The sequence below is a fragment of the Geotrypetes seraphini genome, chromosome 1, assembly GCF_902459505.1.
Source record: "Geotrypetes seraphini chromosome 1, aGeoSer1.1, whole genome shotgun sequence".
Taxonomy (NCBI): domain Eukaryota; kingdom Metazoa; phylum Chordata; class Amphibia; order Gymnophiona; family Dermophiidae; genus Geotrypetes; species Geotrypetes seraphini.
This window is the reverse complement of record NC_047084.1, coordinates 344,554,426-344,572,281: the sequence shown is the minus strand read 5'-3', so window position 1 is coordinate 344,572,281 and position 17,856 is coordinate 344,554,426. Positions and strand designations below refer to the sequence as shown.

At 40.4% G+C, this 17,856-nt stretch overlaps 1 protein-coding gene across 8 annotated transcripts in view; it reads left to right on the top strand.

Annotated features, from left to right (window-relative positions):
• AFF1 (AF4/FMR2 family member 1) overlaps window positions 1–17,856 on the top strand; it is a 517,509-nt gene that overhangs the window by 469,890 nt on the left and 29,763 nt on the right. For 7 of the 8 annotated variants that reach the window (XM_033962847.1, XM_033962828.1, XM_033962809.1 and 4 more), the window contains one exon: window positions 15,965–16,101. In XM_033962847.1, coding sequence (XP_033818738.1) covers window positions 15,965–16,101 — 137 coding nt within the window. Of the gene's footprint in view, window positions 1–186; window positions 2,417–15,964; window positions 16,102–17,856 lie in introns of those variants that run through there. The other variant, XM_033962873.1, reaches the window with a different exon arrangement.

Here is a 17,856-nt window from a genome sequence, read left to right as displayed (position 1 = left end):
ACACACATAAATTTGCTGTGTCCCTCCTGTGCAATTTACCCATTCCATGGCTATTTATAGTATGTTTACAGAGGGTTAGTAGAATAAATAAAATTCAGACTTGGGCCGCATCCAACAAATTTAAACTAAATGCAGACAAAATTCAGTGGTTTCATAATGCTCCTAACACTGTAATTCTCACCTCAGGATCCAAGCTGGATATCAACAAGACTGGCTCCTCATTCTCGACTCCACCCTAATCGTATGAATCTCAAGTATCCAATCTATGGAAGAAAACCTTCTACAATATGAGAAGACTAAGACTCATCAGGCTGGATTCCGGAACTTGGCTGCAAGGCAGATGGCTGTTTGATTGCTGTGCTCTTCCCCTAACAGTTCTTACAGCTCAACTATCAGTATTTTAAAGGACTGTTTTCTTCCCCAGAAGATAAGCATTTATTTTGGATGGCAGCAGGAAGACAAACACGGTTAGAGGCCGCTTTTGTAGCAACGAGATCAGTCAAAAGATCCAAGCCAGACCCACCCACACCTTCTAAGGTGCCATTACCAAAAGACTCCATGGAAATTTTAGAGCAGCTGATGGGGGAGATGAAAAGCATAAAGGAGTTGTTACAAGACAATTCAGTTAAGCTCTCATCAGTACAAGAGGAGGTGGTAAACCTTGCAAAACAAATGCAGGTCTCTAACACCCAACCTGAAAGCTGTGAGACTCGGGTAGCTGACTTTGAGACTAAGTTGATTCAATATCACTCAGATCACAAGACTGTTATTCGTTTGACAAAAGAATTGGAAGATTTAAATAACAGGGGAAGGAGGAAGAATGTCAGATTAATAGGTCTTCCTGAGGGAGCAGAGGGTACAGATTCTATACATAAGCTCGTATTACAGAAAACTACACTGGATACCGATGGAGGCAAGGGTCATCTTCAAATTTGCCTGCCTCTGCTTTAAAACCATAACTGGTTTATCCCCAATCTACCTCTTGCACCATTTTTAATTTCCAGGCACCACTTGCACACCTAATGCTTCTCTGTTCACCTTCCCCTCCCCGAAGGGCTGTATCAACAAGAGATTCCTTGATAGATCACTGTCATTTCAAGCAGGCAAATGGAATAAATGTCTTAACCACCCTCATTTCCAATTCACCCTCCTACCAATCCTTAAGGAAATCAATTAAAACCTATCTCTTTCATAAATTCCTCTGACTCTTCCCTGCCTTGTAACTTCTCTGAAACTACTCCCGACTTACCTGTGTAATTTGAAATTTTTCTCTGTAATATTGCTGTCTGTGTACAGTCTCTTCCTCTGTAAACCGCTCTGAACTGCTTGTGGTATTGCGGTATACAAAAATAAAGTTGTTATTATTATTATTAAAGTTTTTGGAAGATTTTATACCAAAAACGGTCTCATTAAAATTCCCTCAACCATTGGAATTTGAAAGGTCCCATCACGAAGGATTAACGGTCAGACTGGCCCCAGGCCACTAATCTTTAAATTGCTGCGATTCCCACAGGCATTGAAAATATTAAGGGTAGCCAAAGAAAAAAGAAATTTAAAGTGGCAGGAGTCAAAACTCTTACTCTTACCTGACTTTGCAAAGGCTACAGCGAGTGTAAGGAAGCTATTTTTGATGTTCCACCCACAACTGAAACAGATGGGAGAAAATTACGGGTTATTATATCCTGCAGTGATGAGGGTCACCCACTGCAATAAGACCATTCACTATGAGGACCCAGGAAAACTACAAGAATATATTCATCAATCCACAGAAGAGATGTCATAAATTTATGTGATTGTATTTGATAAATTGAAGAGCATTCTTTGAATATCATTTTTGTTTTATTTCATTTATGGTTTAAAATATGGTTGAATTTGTGGGGAAAGATAGATGATGCTTACTTTAATTGGCGATTTTTTGGAGTTTGAAACAGATGATTGCCATGGTTACAGGAGAGTTCCATGGAGAAACTGATATTTTTTGTAAGTACAGATAAAGTTCTAAAACATTATTCCCAATGCCGGTTTAGAATACTGTCAGTGTTTTAAAAGTGGCTAAGTGGGATGGGCCAAAAGGTCTGACAGTCACTACTTGACACTGGAACTGCTAACAGGAAGGTTAACCTGCGGGGAAAGCATGTCTCGGAGGAAGATCGAAAAGAAAGTCACAACGATTCCTAGACCCCACGGAGTTATACACCTGGAAAAGATCAGCGAGGGAGTTGGCTGGGCTTTTGGGTTCGGGACTCTGAACTGGTAGCATGTTTTTCAGGCAGGAAGCAAGCCAGGGCCCGGAGCGGAAAGCGTAGCCGAGGGGAGTGAGGCAGTGACGAGGAGGAGTGAGGCAGTGACGAGGAGGATCGAGACAAGAACCTGTGAAGCTTTTGAACTTTTTAACGACTCCTGACAACTAGAAAATGTTTTTGTTTGACCCAAGTTTCTCAATACCAGTAAAAGCCTGGAGGTGTCCAGTTTGATTGTGGCTTCTTGGGGTATCGTTTTGCTCATCAATGAAACTGTTCTGGACTATGTATGTTGCCTGTTTCTGTGTTTGGCCACAAGACATGTGAGCTGTGAGAACGAAGTAAGGAGAATGTGACTGGAATTCTCACTTACAATGCAGGATAGCAGTTAGCTAGAACTTATCATTTGCTGTTGGATTGGCTGGTGAGGTCATGGCATGCCTGGTGGATATTAACTTATATCACAGCATGAGGAGCGAACAAAGGCCCAGCACTACTTATAACAGATGCAGAACACCGCAAAGAGAAGATCAAACTTGAAAAATCTATTAAATGAGAATTTCAGTGCGTCTCTAAGTTCCATTATGATGGGAGACTGTTGAAGGAAGGAGGAATGCCAATAGAATATGGTGATGAAGATGAGAAGGATGCTAAAAGGTCATATGGATATAATGCTCTGGTTTATAAGGCTGTATGATGCATGAGTAGTGGTAACTGGAAGTATGAATGGGCAAATAGGTATAAAAGTTTTTGGGTTGGGGGTTTCTAGGGTAGTTGTGAATGGAAAGTAAATAGAGTGAATGGGTAAGGTGGAGTATTTGGTTATTGTGTGATTGAAAATAACATTATATAAATACTGAATTGAATGTTAATAAATATATCTTTAGCAGTAGGTAGCACATATTAGTATTTATTATAATACTTGCAATAAACTAGATGGGATTCAGCTATGTTTAATATATTTGAGTCAGTAGGTTTTATTGATTAACTTAATTAAATTAGTACTAACAGATATGCATTCGTTATGTGATGGTTTATGAGAATTTAATTTTTATGAAAGTATTGACTTGTTAGTTTATTTATTTTAGTATTGCTATAAATTGAGATCTTAATTTTACCTTATTTATTTGATAAGGTTTCAACATATCACCTAGGGCTCCTTTTACTAAGTTGCGCTAGCGGTTTTAGCGTGCGCTGCATTGCCACGCACGCTAGACACTAACACCAGTATTGAGCTGGCATTAGTTCTTGGCGCATAGCGCGGGGTTAGCACACCTTAGTAAAAGGAGCCCCTAGTGTTCTTGTAGTAAGTAGTTCATGAGATATTCCTTTTTACATGGATGTAATTTAATTTACCATTTTAAATAATTACTTAATTAGAGTAATAATTTATTATTTTTAAAAAATGAACATAGAAGGTAATACTATTCCAAGGTCTAAGTAAGGTACTGTTTGATGAATTTTTTATTTTGTTTAAGGGGCTAAATGATTTATATTGTACAATGTTCACTTGCAGATTTAAAGCTTAATAAGTTAATTAATGTTTTAGTTTAACATAACTGGAAATTATAATTGATATTTAGTATTATTTATCAAATGGGGATGATTATTTTTTTTTGGGGGGAGGGGAAGTTTAAGGTACTTAGGGGAGAATGGTAATTGCTGGTCTGTATGCGTGCACCCAAGTTTTTAAGAAACTTAAAGGGATGGGTTAAGGGAGGGAATGGAGAGATTTTTAGTTTAGGATTCTGGATGTGTGTAGAAAGATTAGTTATAATTTCAGCAAAAAGTGTAATATTTTTCCATTTGATGGTACCTATATATAAAAGGAAATGGCTTTAAAATTATATTCATTAAATGTAAATGGACTCAATCATAGTAACATAGTAGATGATGGCAGATAAAGATCCGAATGGTCCATCCAGTCTGCCCAACCTGATTCAATTTAAATTTTTTAAATTTTTTCTTCTTAGCTATTTCTGGGCCAGAATTCAAAGCTCTACCCGGTACTGTGCTTGGGTTCCAACTGCCGAAATCTCTGTTAAAACCTACTCCAGCCCATCTAAACCCTCCCAGCCATTGAAGCCCTTTCCAGCCCATCCTCCCCCAAACGGCCATATACAGACACAGACCGTGCAAGTCTGCGCAGTACTGGCCTTAGTTCAATATTTAATATTATTTTCTGATTCTAGATCCTCTATGTTCATCCCACGCTTCTTTGAGCTCAGTCACTGTTTTGCTCAACACCACCTCTCTTGGGAACGCATTCTAGGCATCCACCACCCTCTCTGTAAAGTAGAATTTTCTAACATTACTCTTGAATCTACCACCCCTCAACCTCAAATTATGTCCTCTGGTTTTACCATTTTCCTTTCTCTGAAAAATATTTTGTTCTACGTTAATACCCTTCAAGTATTTGAACGTCTGAATCATATCTCCCCTGTCCCTCCTTTCCTCTAGGGTATACATATTCAGGGCTTCCAGTCTCTCCTCATATGTCTTCTGGCGCAAGCCTCCTATCATTTTCGTCGCCCTCCTCTGGACCGCTTAAAGCCTTCTTACGTCCTTCGCCAGATACGGTCTCCAAAACTGAACACAATATTCCAAGTGGGGCCTTACCAATCACATGATCAAAAGGAAAAAGATTCTTAATTTCCTGAGAAGTCAACAATCAGATATTTGTTTTATACAGGAAACTTATCTATCCGCAGGGGAAGCGGTCAAATTGGAAGGAGGATGAATAAAGCATTGTTTCTTTACTCCAGCAGTAGGCAAAAAAGAAGGTGTGGCAATCCTGATTAATAAAAAGATCTCTGCTAAATTTGATAACTTTAGAGCCCATGTTACAGATGCTGGTTACAGAATCGGGTTAGAGTAGACGCAGCAGCTACACTTATCGTGGCAAGGAATCTCCCTGCCGCGATAAGTATAGCATCCGGGGCCGCCTGTCCGATCGCCAGCAGGAAGGTGCTTAACCCCTCCTGCCGGAAGGCTCTAGGCACCTGGGCCAATCAGGCCTTAGGCTTAGTGGGGATGGGCGGACCTGCTATGCCTAAGGCCTGATTGGTCCAGGATTCTAGAGCATGGGCCAATCAGGCCTTGGGCTTAGTGGAGATGGGCCAGGAAGGGGCGGGCCCGCCTCATTTCGACGAGGCGGGCCTGCTGGCTGGAAGGCAGCAAGACCCGGCCGGCCGGCCAACAATTAGAGGTTAGTTGGGGGGGGGCAGGTTAGGGGGTCATCAGGGGGTGTTAGCATGGGGGTTCAGAGGCAGGATTGGGGTGGAGGAAACAACTGAAAGCAAGTTTACAAAGATGCTGTAACCGCGATCTTCGCTATAGGCTGCAGCTATAAGGTAAACGCTTTGGGGGGCCAGAGGTCCATCATGCCCAGCAGTCCACTCACGCGGTGGCCTATCGGGTCCAGGACCTGTATAGAAATCCTCTATCTATACCCTTCTATCCCCTTTTCCTTCAGGAAATCGTCCAATCCCTTCTTGAACCCCAAAACTGTACTCTGTCCTATCACGCCCTCTGGAAGCGCATTCCAGGTGTCCACCACCCTGTGGGTGAAGAACTTCCTAGCATTGGTTTTGAATCTGTCCCCTTTTAATTTTTCCGAATGCCCTCTTGTTCTTGTAGTCTTCGAAAGTTTGAAGAGTCTGTTCTTCTCCACTTTCTCTATTCCCTTCATGATCTTGTAAGTCTCTATCAGATCCCCTCTAAGTCTTCTCTTCTCCAGGGAAAAGAGCCCCAGTTTCTCCAATCAGAAAGGTTTTTCATACCCTTTATCAAGCGGGTCAGATATCAGGTACTATGGCAGAAGCGTTAACAATTGTTTTGCCAAAGTCAAATAGAGATCCCATGATGGTTTCAAACTACAGGCCTATTTCTTTAATTAATGTGGACGGAAAAATTTTAGCTAAACTATTGGCTTTGAGGTTAGCTAAGGCTCTCCCTTATATGATTGGAATGCACCAAACGGGTTTTGTTGCTCAAAGACATTCTGCAAATAACACTAGATTGGCACTTCATATGCTTAATTTAGCAAAAACAATGGATGATCCGGCCTTCTCTGTCTCTTTAGATGCAGAGAAGGCCTTTGATCATGTAGAATGGACTTTTATGTACCAAGCAATGGGGTGGTTTGGGATAGGTTCTGGACTTATTCAAATGATTCAAACCTTGTATAGTTCCCCCTCAGCCAAACTATATATTAATAATACCTTCTCTGAATGGTTTTGTCTGAAAAGGGGAGTTAGACAAGGATGCCCCTTATCTCCTTTGCTTTTTGATATTGTTTTGGAACCCTTATTGTTGGCTATTCAGCAGGCAAAGGAGATATAGGGTATTCCATATGCAGGTTGAGAGTATAAAGTTTCGGCTTATGTGGATGATATTTTGCTTCATTTGAAAAATCCTGAGTCAACTATCTCTCATTTACTGGAATTGATTGATCGATTTGGCAAATTTTCTGGTTATAAAATAAATTGGAGTAAATGAGAGGTTCTTCCATTGAATGTATATTGTGTAGAAGGTTTATTTGATCCATTCCCATTCCTTTGGGAGGAAGAAGGAATAAAATATCTGGGTATACTGATTCAAAAAACATTGGAAGACACAATGACAGTAAATGGAAAATCTTTATTGTTGAAAGTCAAAGAAATGTGTGAGCATTAAAATCCATTACATCTTTCTTGGTGGGGGAAGAGTACAAACCATCAAAATGATGATTTCACCTGTAGTTTGCTACCAAATGAGTTTGTTGCCAGTTTATTTTCAAGGGTCCTTTTATAAAAAAAAAATTGAATGGGATTCTTACAAAATCCCTTTGGCTTGGTAAAACTTCTAGAATTGCCTTAGTATCTATGCAAAAATCACAATCTGCGGGTGAGGTAAATTTTCCAAATTTTTACAAGTATCATCAAGCCTTTATTTTGCGTCAGGGTATGTATTGGATTTCAATGCTCACACATTTCTTTGACTTGCAACAATAAAGATTTTCCATTTACTGTCATTGTGTGTTCCAATGTTTTTTGAATCAGTATACCCAGATCCTTCCTGAACTCATGGAGAATCTGCCAGATTGGTTGATGCTGGAGAGTCATCACTTGGTCCTCTTATGACTTAACCATATTTTGAGTATTAAGCTTCCTCGAATATACAAGGACAATATTCTTCCTTCTTTCCACTTGGAAGATGTTAAACTATAAATACCTTAACTCCTACTCCAATACAGCAATCCACGTGTCAATCCCTATGGTTAAACTCCAAGATACAAATTGGCGAGTCTAAAATCCTCTGGAAACATTGGTCGAAGGCAGGCATACGTACTCTGGATGATGTGATTTCAAATGGGAAAATGGTAAATTTATTACAGCTGCAACAATCATTCGGCATATCCATGTCTCAAGCTTATAAATGGTTGCAGTTGAAGCAGGCCATTCAGAAGGGGTTCCCTGACTGGCAAAATTTAAAAAATCAGTATAGCTTGCTGGGCCTATGCTTCCAGACAGATTTTCAATGGCATCAGACCACTAAGTGGTACAAATTAATATCTGATTATTTGAATAAAAACCCCAAAACAAGCTTAAAAGATATTTGGAGTATTGAAACAAAGCAGCATATAGGCCATGGATTTGGACTTGGAGAATGAGATGTACAGTATCAGCATCTATAAGACAAACTTTTTTTTTTTTTTTGTTATATAGAATATTTTGGACCTCTGTTCGTTTACAAAAGTTGGATAGGGACACTGGATCATTTGTTGTTTTATTATCCCTTGATACTCAATTTCTGGAAATCGATATGGGGAAAGATTATTATGATACTTGGTGTTCCTATGCCATTGACGTATGAGATAGTTTTATTTGGTATATTATTGAGCCCGAAGAATCCAGTTGACAAATATAAGAGCAGACTTCTTTTAATTATGATAGGGGTTGCTATACAGATGATAACCAGGAATTGGAAAAATTATGACAGGTTAAACCTTTCCTTTTGGTGGGAAACTTTGTGCTTATATTACAGGTATGAGAGAATGAATGCGGAGCAGATAGGAAATAATAAAAAGTTTAAAGAAGTCTGGGGGTCTGTTGAAAACATTAGTTAAATTGTAAATTGATTAATTGATACGATCCTTAATTTTTGGATTTTCTTGTTTTTCCACACACATCCAGATAGGGGGGAGGGTGTAAGGTATTTGGTTTTTTTTTAAAATATTTAAGCAATTATAAGTGCTGTTAATTGTTTATATCTGTATACTTATTTGTATGCACTTTTTGGTCAGTTTGGAAAATTAATAAAGATTTAAAAAAAGACAAAAAAGAAAGACTCATCAGGTCCTTTTTTCAAGAGCGCCACTTTGCCATGCTAACGCAAATGCTTATACTATCCCAGCTGCATTATTTCAACTCTCTCTATACGAGTCTAAACTCTACTATCCTGAACAAACTATAGATGATTCAAAATACGGCATTCAACTAAAAAAAATTTGACTTCGTCTCATCCTACTATAAGAACTTACACTGGCTGGCTATCAAAATGCTTATCGCCTTCAAACTAACATGCATAATGTTTCTAATCATATATGCAATAACTGCTGAACCACTCATAAACTTATTTGTCAACTCCTGGTCTACGTCAACAAGAAAATTGAAATCGCTTCAACTGCAACTCCTGTCTCCCAAAGGGGTTAAATACAAACATGTATTCGATGCGCTCTTCACATATCTTGGCACCAAGACCTGGAACAACCTCCCAACTGACATCAGGATGGAAACATTCTACAACAGATTTTGAAAAAAATTAAAGACAGTCTTCTTTGAAAGCATACATACCGTAAACAACTAATATCTAATATCACTAAATCCCACCCTTTACTCAATACAAATAAAGAACCTCCATTCTCTCATCTCTATTACCCTATTCATAATTCTGTCCTCCTCAAACTACTATAATGTAGTATATTCATTCTGTAATTTGAAATATTGTAAGTCACCTTGAACCTGTTTAAGCATAGCGGAACTCAGAAATACCAGATTAGATTAGAATGTGTTAAAAAAAATAAAAAAACCATAATGGCAAGTAATTAGAAAAAGAGTGTGTGGAGAGGGCACCCTTTATTAACCAACACCACCATCAGCTGTGTGTGTCAAGAATTCCTGACTCTTAAGTATATCAGATTGACATTTCTAGCACAAATGTGAACTGTCATACATTTAGTTATATATTCAGTGTGACTCCAAGCTGACCCTAAGGATTTATCATTCAAAGAGTTGCCAGCTGGCTCCAGATTGCCAAGACGGGGCTGATATAGACAAGATTTTTCCCTCTGCAGTAGAGGGACTTGCAATTTTGATTTCCATATTGCATTCCCTAAGAAAAACAAAACTACAAGTCCATGAATGCTATACTGTAAAACCCAGTACCAAATCGGCCTGTTTTGAGAATCTGGAGCCAGGTGGCAACTCTATTTATCTAACAGATTTTTAACTAGTCCCAATTCATTACCATGCCACAAGAGGAAATGAGACATCACTCATAATTTAATTAAGGATTTCTTTTTTGGCAGTAGCTTGAAAGGAGGTAAGAGCATTATATTCCCATTGACAATGAAAACTGTAATGTGTAATATGAATAACCTGGGAATGGCATGCTTTCCATTTGCATGACAGATATTCTCATTAAGATGGCACATTAGCCTTCTGGTTAGAGCACCTGGCTGACTACCAGGGAAGACAGGTTCAAATCCCACTGCTGCTCCCTGTGATCTTGGGGAAGTCACATAACCCTCCATTGTCTTAGGTACAGACTTAGATGGTAAGCTCTCATGGGGACAAGAAAATACCTACTGTACCTGAATATAACTTACCATTAGCTAAATCCAAATAGATAAATAGTTAAGTAAGTAGATAAATAAATACATAGGCACCATTGTAAATCTTTATTCACCTATTTTAAAGTTGAATGTGCTTTTATTGTATAATTATATGTTGCATTTGTTATATTGCACTACTGAAGTTTTGAAAATCAATAAAGATTTAAAAAATAAATAAAATAAAGTATATTTTTTTGCTCTTTGTAAACCTGATGTGAAAACAATTGTGGATTTTTATATATTATAGAAGGTGCACGTAGAGAGCTTGGACTTGGAGCTAGGGTTTGTATTGAGTGTTGTAATTAGGGGTTATTTGTATGGGGGGGTGGACAGATGGAGCTCTAGCAGTTTTCCTCAGTTCCTTCCTGCTTAATTGGAACCAAGGCTAGAATCTAATGCCCTGAGTCTTCATGTGCAAACTACCAAGGGAGTTTTTCCCCTTCTGCATAACCTAGCATAGTCTTGACAACAGCCAAATATCTCTGCAGATATCACTGCTGCACCATGACTGAAAAGTGTTTATGTTTATTAAAATCTTTCTATACCGCCTATAAAGCCAAAGCGGCCAAAGCGGCAGTGCCTATTCCTTTCCTCCAGTTTGTGGCTGGAAACACTTCCTCCACAGCATTTCCATTCTCAGATGATCTGTGGAGCAGTTCTGATCCATTGGGCCTGCCCGTTTTTTAAAATTTGGTCGTCTTTCTACTTTATAGTATGTTCTGGGCTGCTTTGGGCTGCTTATTCCAGAAGCTGCCTCAGGGTGCCTTGGAAGGAACTAAACCATGAGTTGTTTCCTACACTACAAGCCAGTATAGTATCCATAAGAACATAAGAGATGCCGCTGCTGGGTCAGACCGATGATCCATCATGCCCAGCAGTCCGCTCACGCGGTGGCCCTATTGGTCAAAGACCAGCGCCCTAACTGAGACTAGCCCTACCTGTGTACGTCCTTGTTCAGCAGGAACTTGTCTAACTTTGTCATGAATCCCTGGAGGGTGTTTTCCCCTATGACAGCCTCCGGGAGAGCGTTCGTTTTCCACCACTCTGGGTGAAGAAGAGCTTCCTTACGTTTGTACGGAATCTATCCCCTTTCAACTTTAGAGAGTGCCCTCTCGTTCTCTCTACCTTGGAGAGGGTAAACAACCTGTCCTTATCTACTAAGTCTATCCCCTTCAGTACCTTGGATGTTTCGATCATGTCTCCTCTCCAGTGCTTGAAAAAATTGAAATAGACTGTAGGCATATACCAAGAAAAAGAACATGGTCTTAAACAGAATTTTTTTTTTGTTGTTGTTAAAGTTGCAAATTGAACTCCAATTCTATTCTCCTTGGTCAGCCCTTCCCCACCTCCAAATACACCAGGGTGCTTATTTTAGATGTGCATAAACTGGCCTTTAAACCTTTATGCATAAAGTTATGATTTTACAAAGCAAGGACATATATATCTAAAACTGAAATCATGCATATGATTGTGTGGATATGTTTCAGGCAGGATTAGGGTCGGCCCCTTAAAAAATTATTCATTCCTCATTTCTTTAAAGGTGGACCTTGGAATTTACTAACCTGCTAACCAGGACATCTAGGCTTTAAACCCCCCCTAAAAAAAACCCCAAAATTGCCCCAGTGAAAAAATATGGAAAGTGTCTCCCTTAATCCCCTAGAGCAGTTTCTTGCAAACTTTGTAAGCCATGGCACATTAAACTAGCGGCCATGGCTTGAAGACACCCGGAAGTACGCAGACATTGACGTGATGACATGCGTATGCGTGACATCGACATTCACGCATGCAGAGAGACTTTCCAGATGGGGCCCTGAGCCGCCTTTGTGGGGTGCTAAGAAAAAGAAGAAAGAGGTGTGTGGAGGAGGAGAGGCACTTGGTGGCAACTGACTGCCTACAGGATGTGCCTCTCCTCCCCCTCGGCATCTCGCGGCACACCTGAAATTTCATGCAGCACACTAGTGTGCCACAGCACACAGTTTGCGATACACTGCTCTAGAGGTTGATATATGTGCCCCCCTCCCCAGATTGCAAAATCAACCAGGAATTTTAGACTCTGGTAATTTAGGAAAAATAAACATTTGTTTCTAACATGAACATAAGAGTTGCCATACTGGGTCAGACTGAAGGTTCAACAAGCCCCATATCCTCTTTTCAACAGTGGCCAACCCAGGTCACAAGTACCTGGCAAGATCTCAAGAGTAAAACAGGTTTTATGCTGCTTATCTTAGAAATACATAAGCAGTAAATTTTCCCAAGTCCATCTTACTAATGCTTATGGACTTCTCTTTTATTAAACCCTGCTAAGGTAACTTCACCACATTCTCTGGCAATGAATTCCAGAGTTTAATTAAACATTGAGTGAAAAAATATTTTCTCCAGATTTAAATCTATTACTTAGCTTCATTCCATGCCTCAGTCCTAGTATTTTTGGAAAGAGTAAACAAGTGACTCATGTCTACACATTCACTCCAGAATTTTAAAGATCTCTATCATATTTCCCCTGAGCTTTCTCTTCACACCGAAGTGCCCTAGTCACTTTGGCCTTTGCTCGTAGGGAAGTGGTACCATCCCCTTTATCATTTTTTTGCTCCTCTCTATAACTTTTCTAATTCCATTATATATTTTTTTGTTGTTGAGATGTGGCACTAGAATTGCACCACAGTATTCAAGGTACAGCCACACCATGGAGTGAAGCAAGGGCATTACAACTTTATCATCTTTGTTTTCCATTTCTTTCCTAATGATTTCTAACATTCTATGTGCTTTCCTAGCCACAGCTGCACACTGAGTGTATCTTCAATAATGACACCTAGATCCTTTTCCTGGGCGGTGACTCCTAAAGTGAAACCCTGTATCACTTAGTTATAAATCAGGTTCTTCTTTCCCACATGCATCACTTTGCATTTGCTCACATTAAATGTCATCTGCCATTTTGATGCACAGTTTTTCAGTCTTGCAAGGTTGTCTTACAGTTTTTCACAATCCTCTTTCGACTTAACAACTTTGAACAACTAGATCATTGATAAATATGTTACAAAGTCCCAGTACAGACTTCTGGGGAACCCCACTATTTACCCTTCTCCATTGAGAATATTGACCATTTATCCCTACTCTGTTTTCTACTTTTTAATCAGTTCTTAATCCATAATAGGGCATTATCCCAGGACAAGCAGGCAGCCTATTCTCACATGTGGGTGATGTCATCCACGGATCCCGGATGCAGACAGCCTCGCATGCTGACTTGCTTGTAGAAAACTTCAAAGTTTCGAGTCTGCCGCACCGCGCATGCGCAAGTGCCTTCCCGCCCAGCACAGGGCGCGTCTCCTCAGTTCAGATAGCTAGCAGAGAAGCCAACCAGGGGAGGTGGGTGGGTTGTGAGAATAGCTGCCTGCTGTCCCTGGATAACAACTGTTATGGTAAGTAACTATGCTTTACCTCCTATCCCATGACTTTCTTATTTCCTTAGTTGTCTTTCATGTCAAATGTCTTTTGAAAATCCAGATCACAATATCGATCGGTTCATCTTCATCCACATAGCTGATGTAAACATTTCTTCTACCACATAAATAGTTACGTTGGTACTTGTAATTCAGAGTGTGAAACATTTGTGTACTAGCATGTAAATGTTTATATGCAAATTTTGATCCTGCTGATGTATTTGATATTTATGGTTCTAAAATGAACACTTCTGAGAGGAAATTGTTTTTGTCACCTAAAAAAATCAGTGCTGAAAAAAATCTACGCTTAGCACTATTTTATAAACTGCATCCAGAATTAGGCGCACCCCCCATTGGCAACATGTCTCCCTCTCTCTCTCACTCACTGTCCTCTCATTCCGTCCCTTGCTGCAAAGGTAGTGAGGAAAGAGAGATCGAGATCCAGGGCACATCTCTCCCACTCCCTCTACTGCCACATCCAACATTTCTCCCTCCTTTCCACCAGAACAACATCTTTTTCTCTCTGCCTCCTGCATGCTTCCTCTCCTCCAGTCCTCATTCCCTCCCCCAACCAACATGTCTCCCTCTCTCATCTCCCTCTCCATGAGTTCAACCTTTTACTCTCTGCCCTCTTCCCCTGTGTATGACATTTCTCCTTCCCTCCTTTCTGCCCTCCCCCATCCATCTCTCTCTCTCTCCATGAGTCCAACACTTTCTGCCGCCTGCCACGCTTCCTCTCCTATGGACCTCATTCCCTTCCCCAACCAACATCTCTCTCTTTCCCTCCATGAGTCTTTCTTCCTATCTCCTCCATCCCTATTGGCAACAAGTCTCCCTCTCTCTCTCCAACATTTCTCCCTCTCTCCCCGATGCATCTCTCTATGACCAATTTTTCTCTTTCTTCTTTTCCCCATGTTCCATCATCTTTCCCACACACTCATACCCAACAATTCTCCCTTTCTGTTCCCTCCCTCCCGTGTCTCATGTTCATGTCTCATCCCTTCCATCTGTGTCAAGTTTCTGCCCCCCTCCCCTTCACTGCATGTAAGTAGCTGCCCGTCCATAGAAGCCGTCGCTGCCTCCGTGGATCCTGCCTTCCTGCCCACCCACCCGTCCTCTGTCCCTGAAGCTGATTCAATTCTTGTTCGAGTTGTACAAGCTCCTTCAGTCTTCAGTGGCACTTCTTGCAGGAACGGCTGACCCACAAGCTTTCCCTCTGACATCGAAGAGAAGGTTTCCGGGTCAGTTATTTACCTGCATCGTGGAAATTGCTGCCTGCACTGTCCCTGCAAGGTGTGCCACTGAAGGAGTGAGTGCAGTTTGAACAAGAACTGAGTCGGCTTGGGGGAGGGACGGCAGGAGGGAGGGATCCCTGGCTGTGGCACAGAGTGGGCAGGAAGGCGAGATCCCCTGTGGCGGTGGCTTCTACGGATAGGTGGGAATATCCTCCATAGCAGCCAAGCCACGTACTCTCAACAAGCGGCCCGCATACCCGTAAGGGGCGTGCACTGTGATGAGAAACACTGTTATAGAATACACTTAAATTTGTGTGTGTAAATTTTAATTAGTGCCAGAAATTTCTTGTTACTTGGCAGTTATCAGCGCTGATTGACTTCTTAACTAAGTTGCATGTGTGTATTGGCATATGCACAGATTTGCACACACAACTTTAGTCACAGTATACAAAATCTGGGGGTTGGTTGCATGAATGTCCTTTTCTTCACATATTTTAGAAAAGGCTCTTATGTTGGCAGATCCTGTTCTAAAATATGTCCTGACAACCAAAGTCTCAGTTCTGATTTGCACTTCCTTTCTCAAATCTGCCTCCACATCTCATGTTCAAGCTCAAAGCAGTGCAACTCTTAGGTCCACAGTGTTAGTGAAGGAGATTTCAGTGTTCCACCACCAGTAAGTACTGTTTTGCTACATTCTAAGTATCTGGACTGGTCTGGTGGGATAAGACAGAGTAAAATTTTCAACTTATTACTTGCTCATTTTCTTTCCTTTAGTTCACCCAGGCAAATCTAGAACCCACTTGTGGCTCTTAGTATCTGTTTGGTTTTATCTCATGTAGCATAAATATTTTGATTTTTGGCGAGCTTTATTCCTATTGGGTCTTTAGTCTGGAGAACTTTATCCTTCATTAGTGGTTCTCTCTTGAATGGTTCATTAATTCCCAGAGAAGTACATATTTTTCCTTTTAATTGGCTTTAGACTTCTGCTTTATTATGATTGATTTGGCCAAGGGGGTGCACAGGGTTTTTAGTTGGTGATGACATAGCTTAGTCTCCACCTGCTGACAGGAATGCATAAACCCACTCATCTGGACTGGTTTGGAGTAACTCAAGGATAGAAAATTAGGTAAGAACTAAGTTACCCATACTAAACCCATCTATTTCTCTTTTTAACAGCTGGAGAAGATTTCAAAAGCATTTCACTACCTAGATGCTGCCTTGTACTTTATTCAGGGTGGAATTGCAATGGAGTCCGACACAAAGACTCCAAAGCCAGCCTATACCATCTTTGCAGAGACGGTTGATCTCATCAAGTGAGTACCAAAATACATGATGACTTCAGTGTTGTACTCTCATGCTTCACTGTCATTTCAGATCATCTTTTTGTCCTCAATCTGGCATAAAAAGGAGTGGGAGTGAGGATGGAAGAGGTTGATGTCATTATACTGTGTCAAGAAAGAACAAACCTCTCAGAACTAGAGGAAAGTGCTGAACATGGACAGCCTTTCCTGAATGTAGCAGTCCTCAGTTTGTTTGCTTCACTCTGCTGAATGAACGTGAAACAAATCTCTCCAAAATATTTGAGGATTTTTCTCTTCAAATAGTCTTCATGTTCTGCTTTCTCAATATGCCAAGCACAGTGATGGGCAGAGAGCTAAACCAGTATCTCAATATTCGCTAAGAGGAGACTCAAAACTTAGTTCCAGTTGTTCTTTAATACAAATAAAACAGGAACTTGAAATGAAGATATAGCTGAAGAGTCTGTTTTCAGTCCAGTGCCCCAGACTAGAGGGACTATGAAATCACTGAGCTGGGAAAATGAGTGTGTATGTGGGAGCGTGGAAGAGGGCGGGCCTAGGACTCAGAAACGGAACCCCACACAGCAGTTTCAGTTCATTTCTATCGGATTGTTTGTATTTTGTTTCTCATTGCTCTTGGGATTCTGATTCATAAGCATTGGGCTATGGAGTACCTCAGGGCTAAGCGCTCTTACCAATTTTATGAAAGAAGAACTAGTGGGGGGTGGGATAGATCACATCAACCTTGAGACACAGTCTTTATTTTATATTTATAAACTTACAACAATAATACATATAAAACCACATGAAAAAGTCCCGTGTATAAAATGTCCTATGGGTCTAAAAGAAATACATTACACATGAAAAAATACATTACACTATAACAGTTTATTGAAATTCTTAGTAACTTGTTTTATTCTTTATTTAATGCCAATTTATTTATATCCCTTTTAGTTAAATTTGATTTGTGTTTATTTATGCAGTCTTGACCTTTTTTCATGTGTAATGTATTTCTTTTAGACCCCATAGGACATTTTATACACGGGACTTTTTCATGTGGTTTTATATGTTTCTTTCGTTTGATTTTACATGGGTTTTCTGTTCTTCTCTTTGTTCTACATTTACCAATTTTATGCAATCTATTTTGAGTCCTTTAAATTAGGGGTGTCCAACCTGCGGCCAAGGGCCGCATGTTGCCCTGTGAGATATTTTGTGCGGACCCGGTCGAGGGTGAAGCAGTGTTTTCCATTGCTGCCCCCGGGTATTTACCGTCTTGCCGGCTCCCTCCTCTGTCTTGCTGCAGCGTTTGCGCATTTGAGCGGCCCCAGAAACATTTTTTTTGGCCAATGAAGCCCAGGGAAGCCAAAAGGTTGGACACCCCTGCATCATGATCTTACATCTTATAGTGTAAAACAATTTTTATTGGTGAACCTAAAGCTCCAAACCAGTAGGAAGAAAGATAATATAACATAGCCCTTCAACCATGCCAATATAAACTTGTCAGAACACTGATCACCATTTTCAAAATCACCAGCAAATAGCCCCTCTGTCCCTTCCCACTTCAGAAACATACCCTTCTGAAGAGGAGGTAGTGATTTTATAACCCCCCATTCATATCAAATCTCCTATTTCAAGTACCTAGCTAGATCCCAAGTAGTAAAACTGATTTTATGCTGCTTATCCTAGGAATAATAATGGCTTATAGCCTTCTCTTTTAGGAAATTATCCAAACCTCTTTTTAAACCCTGCTAAGCTTCATCGCATGCCTCC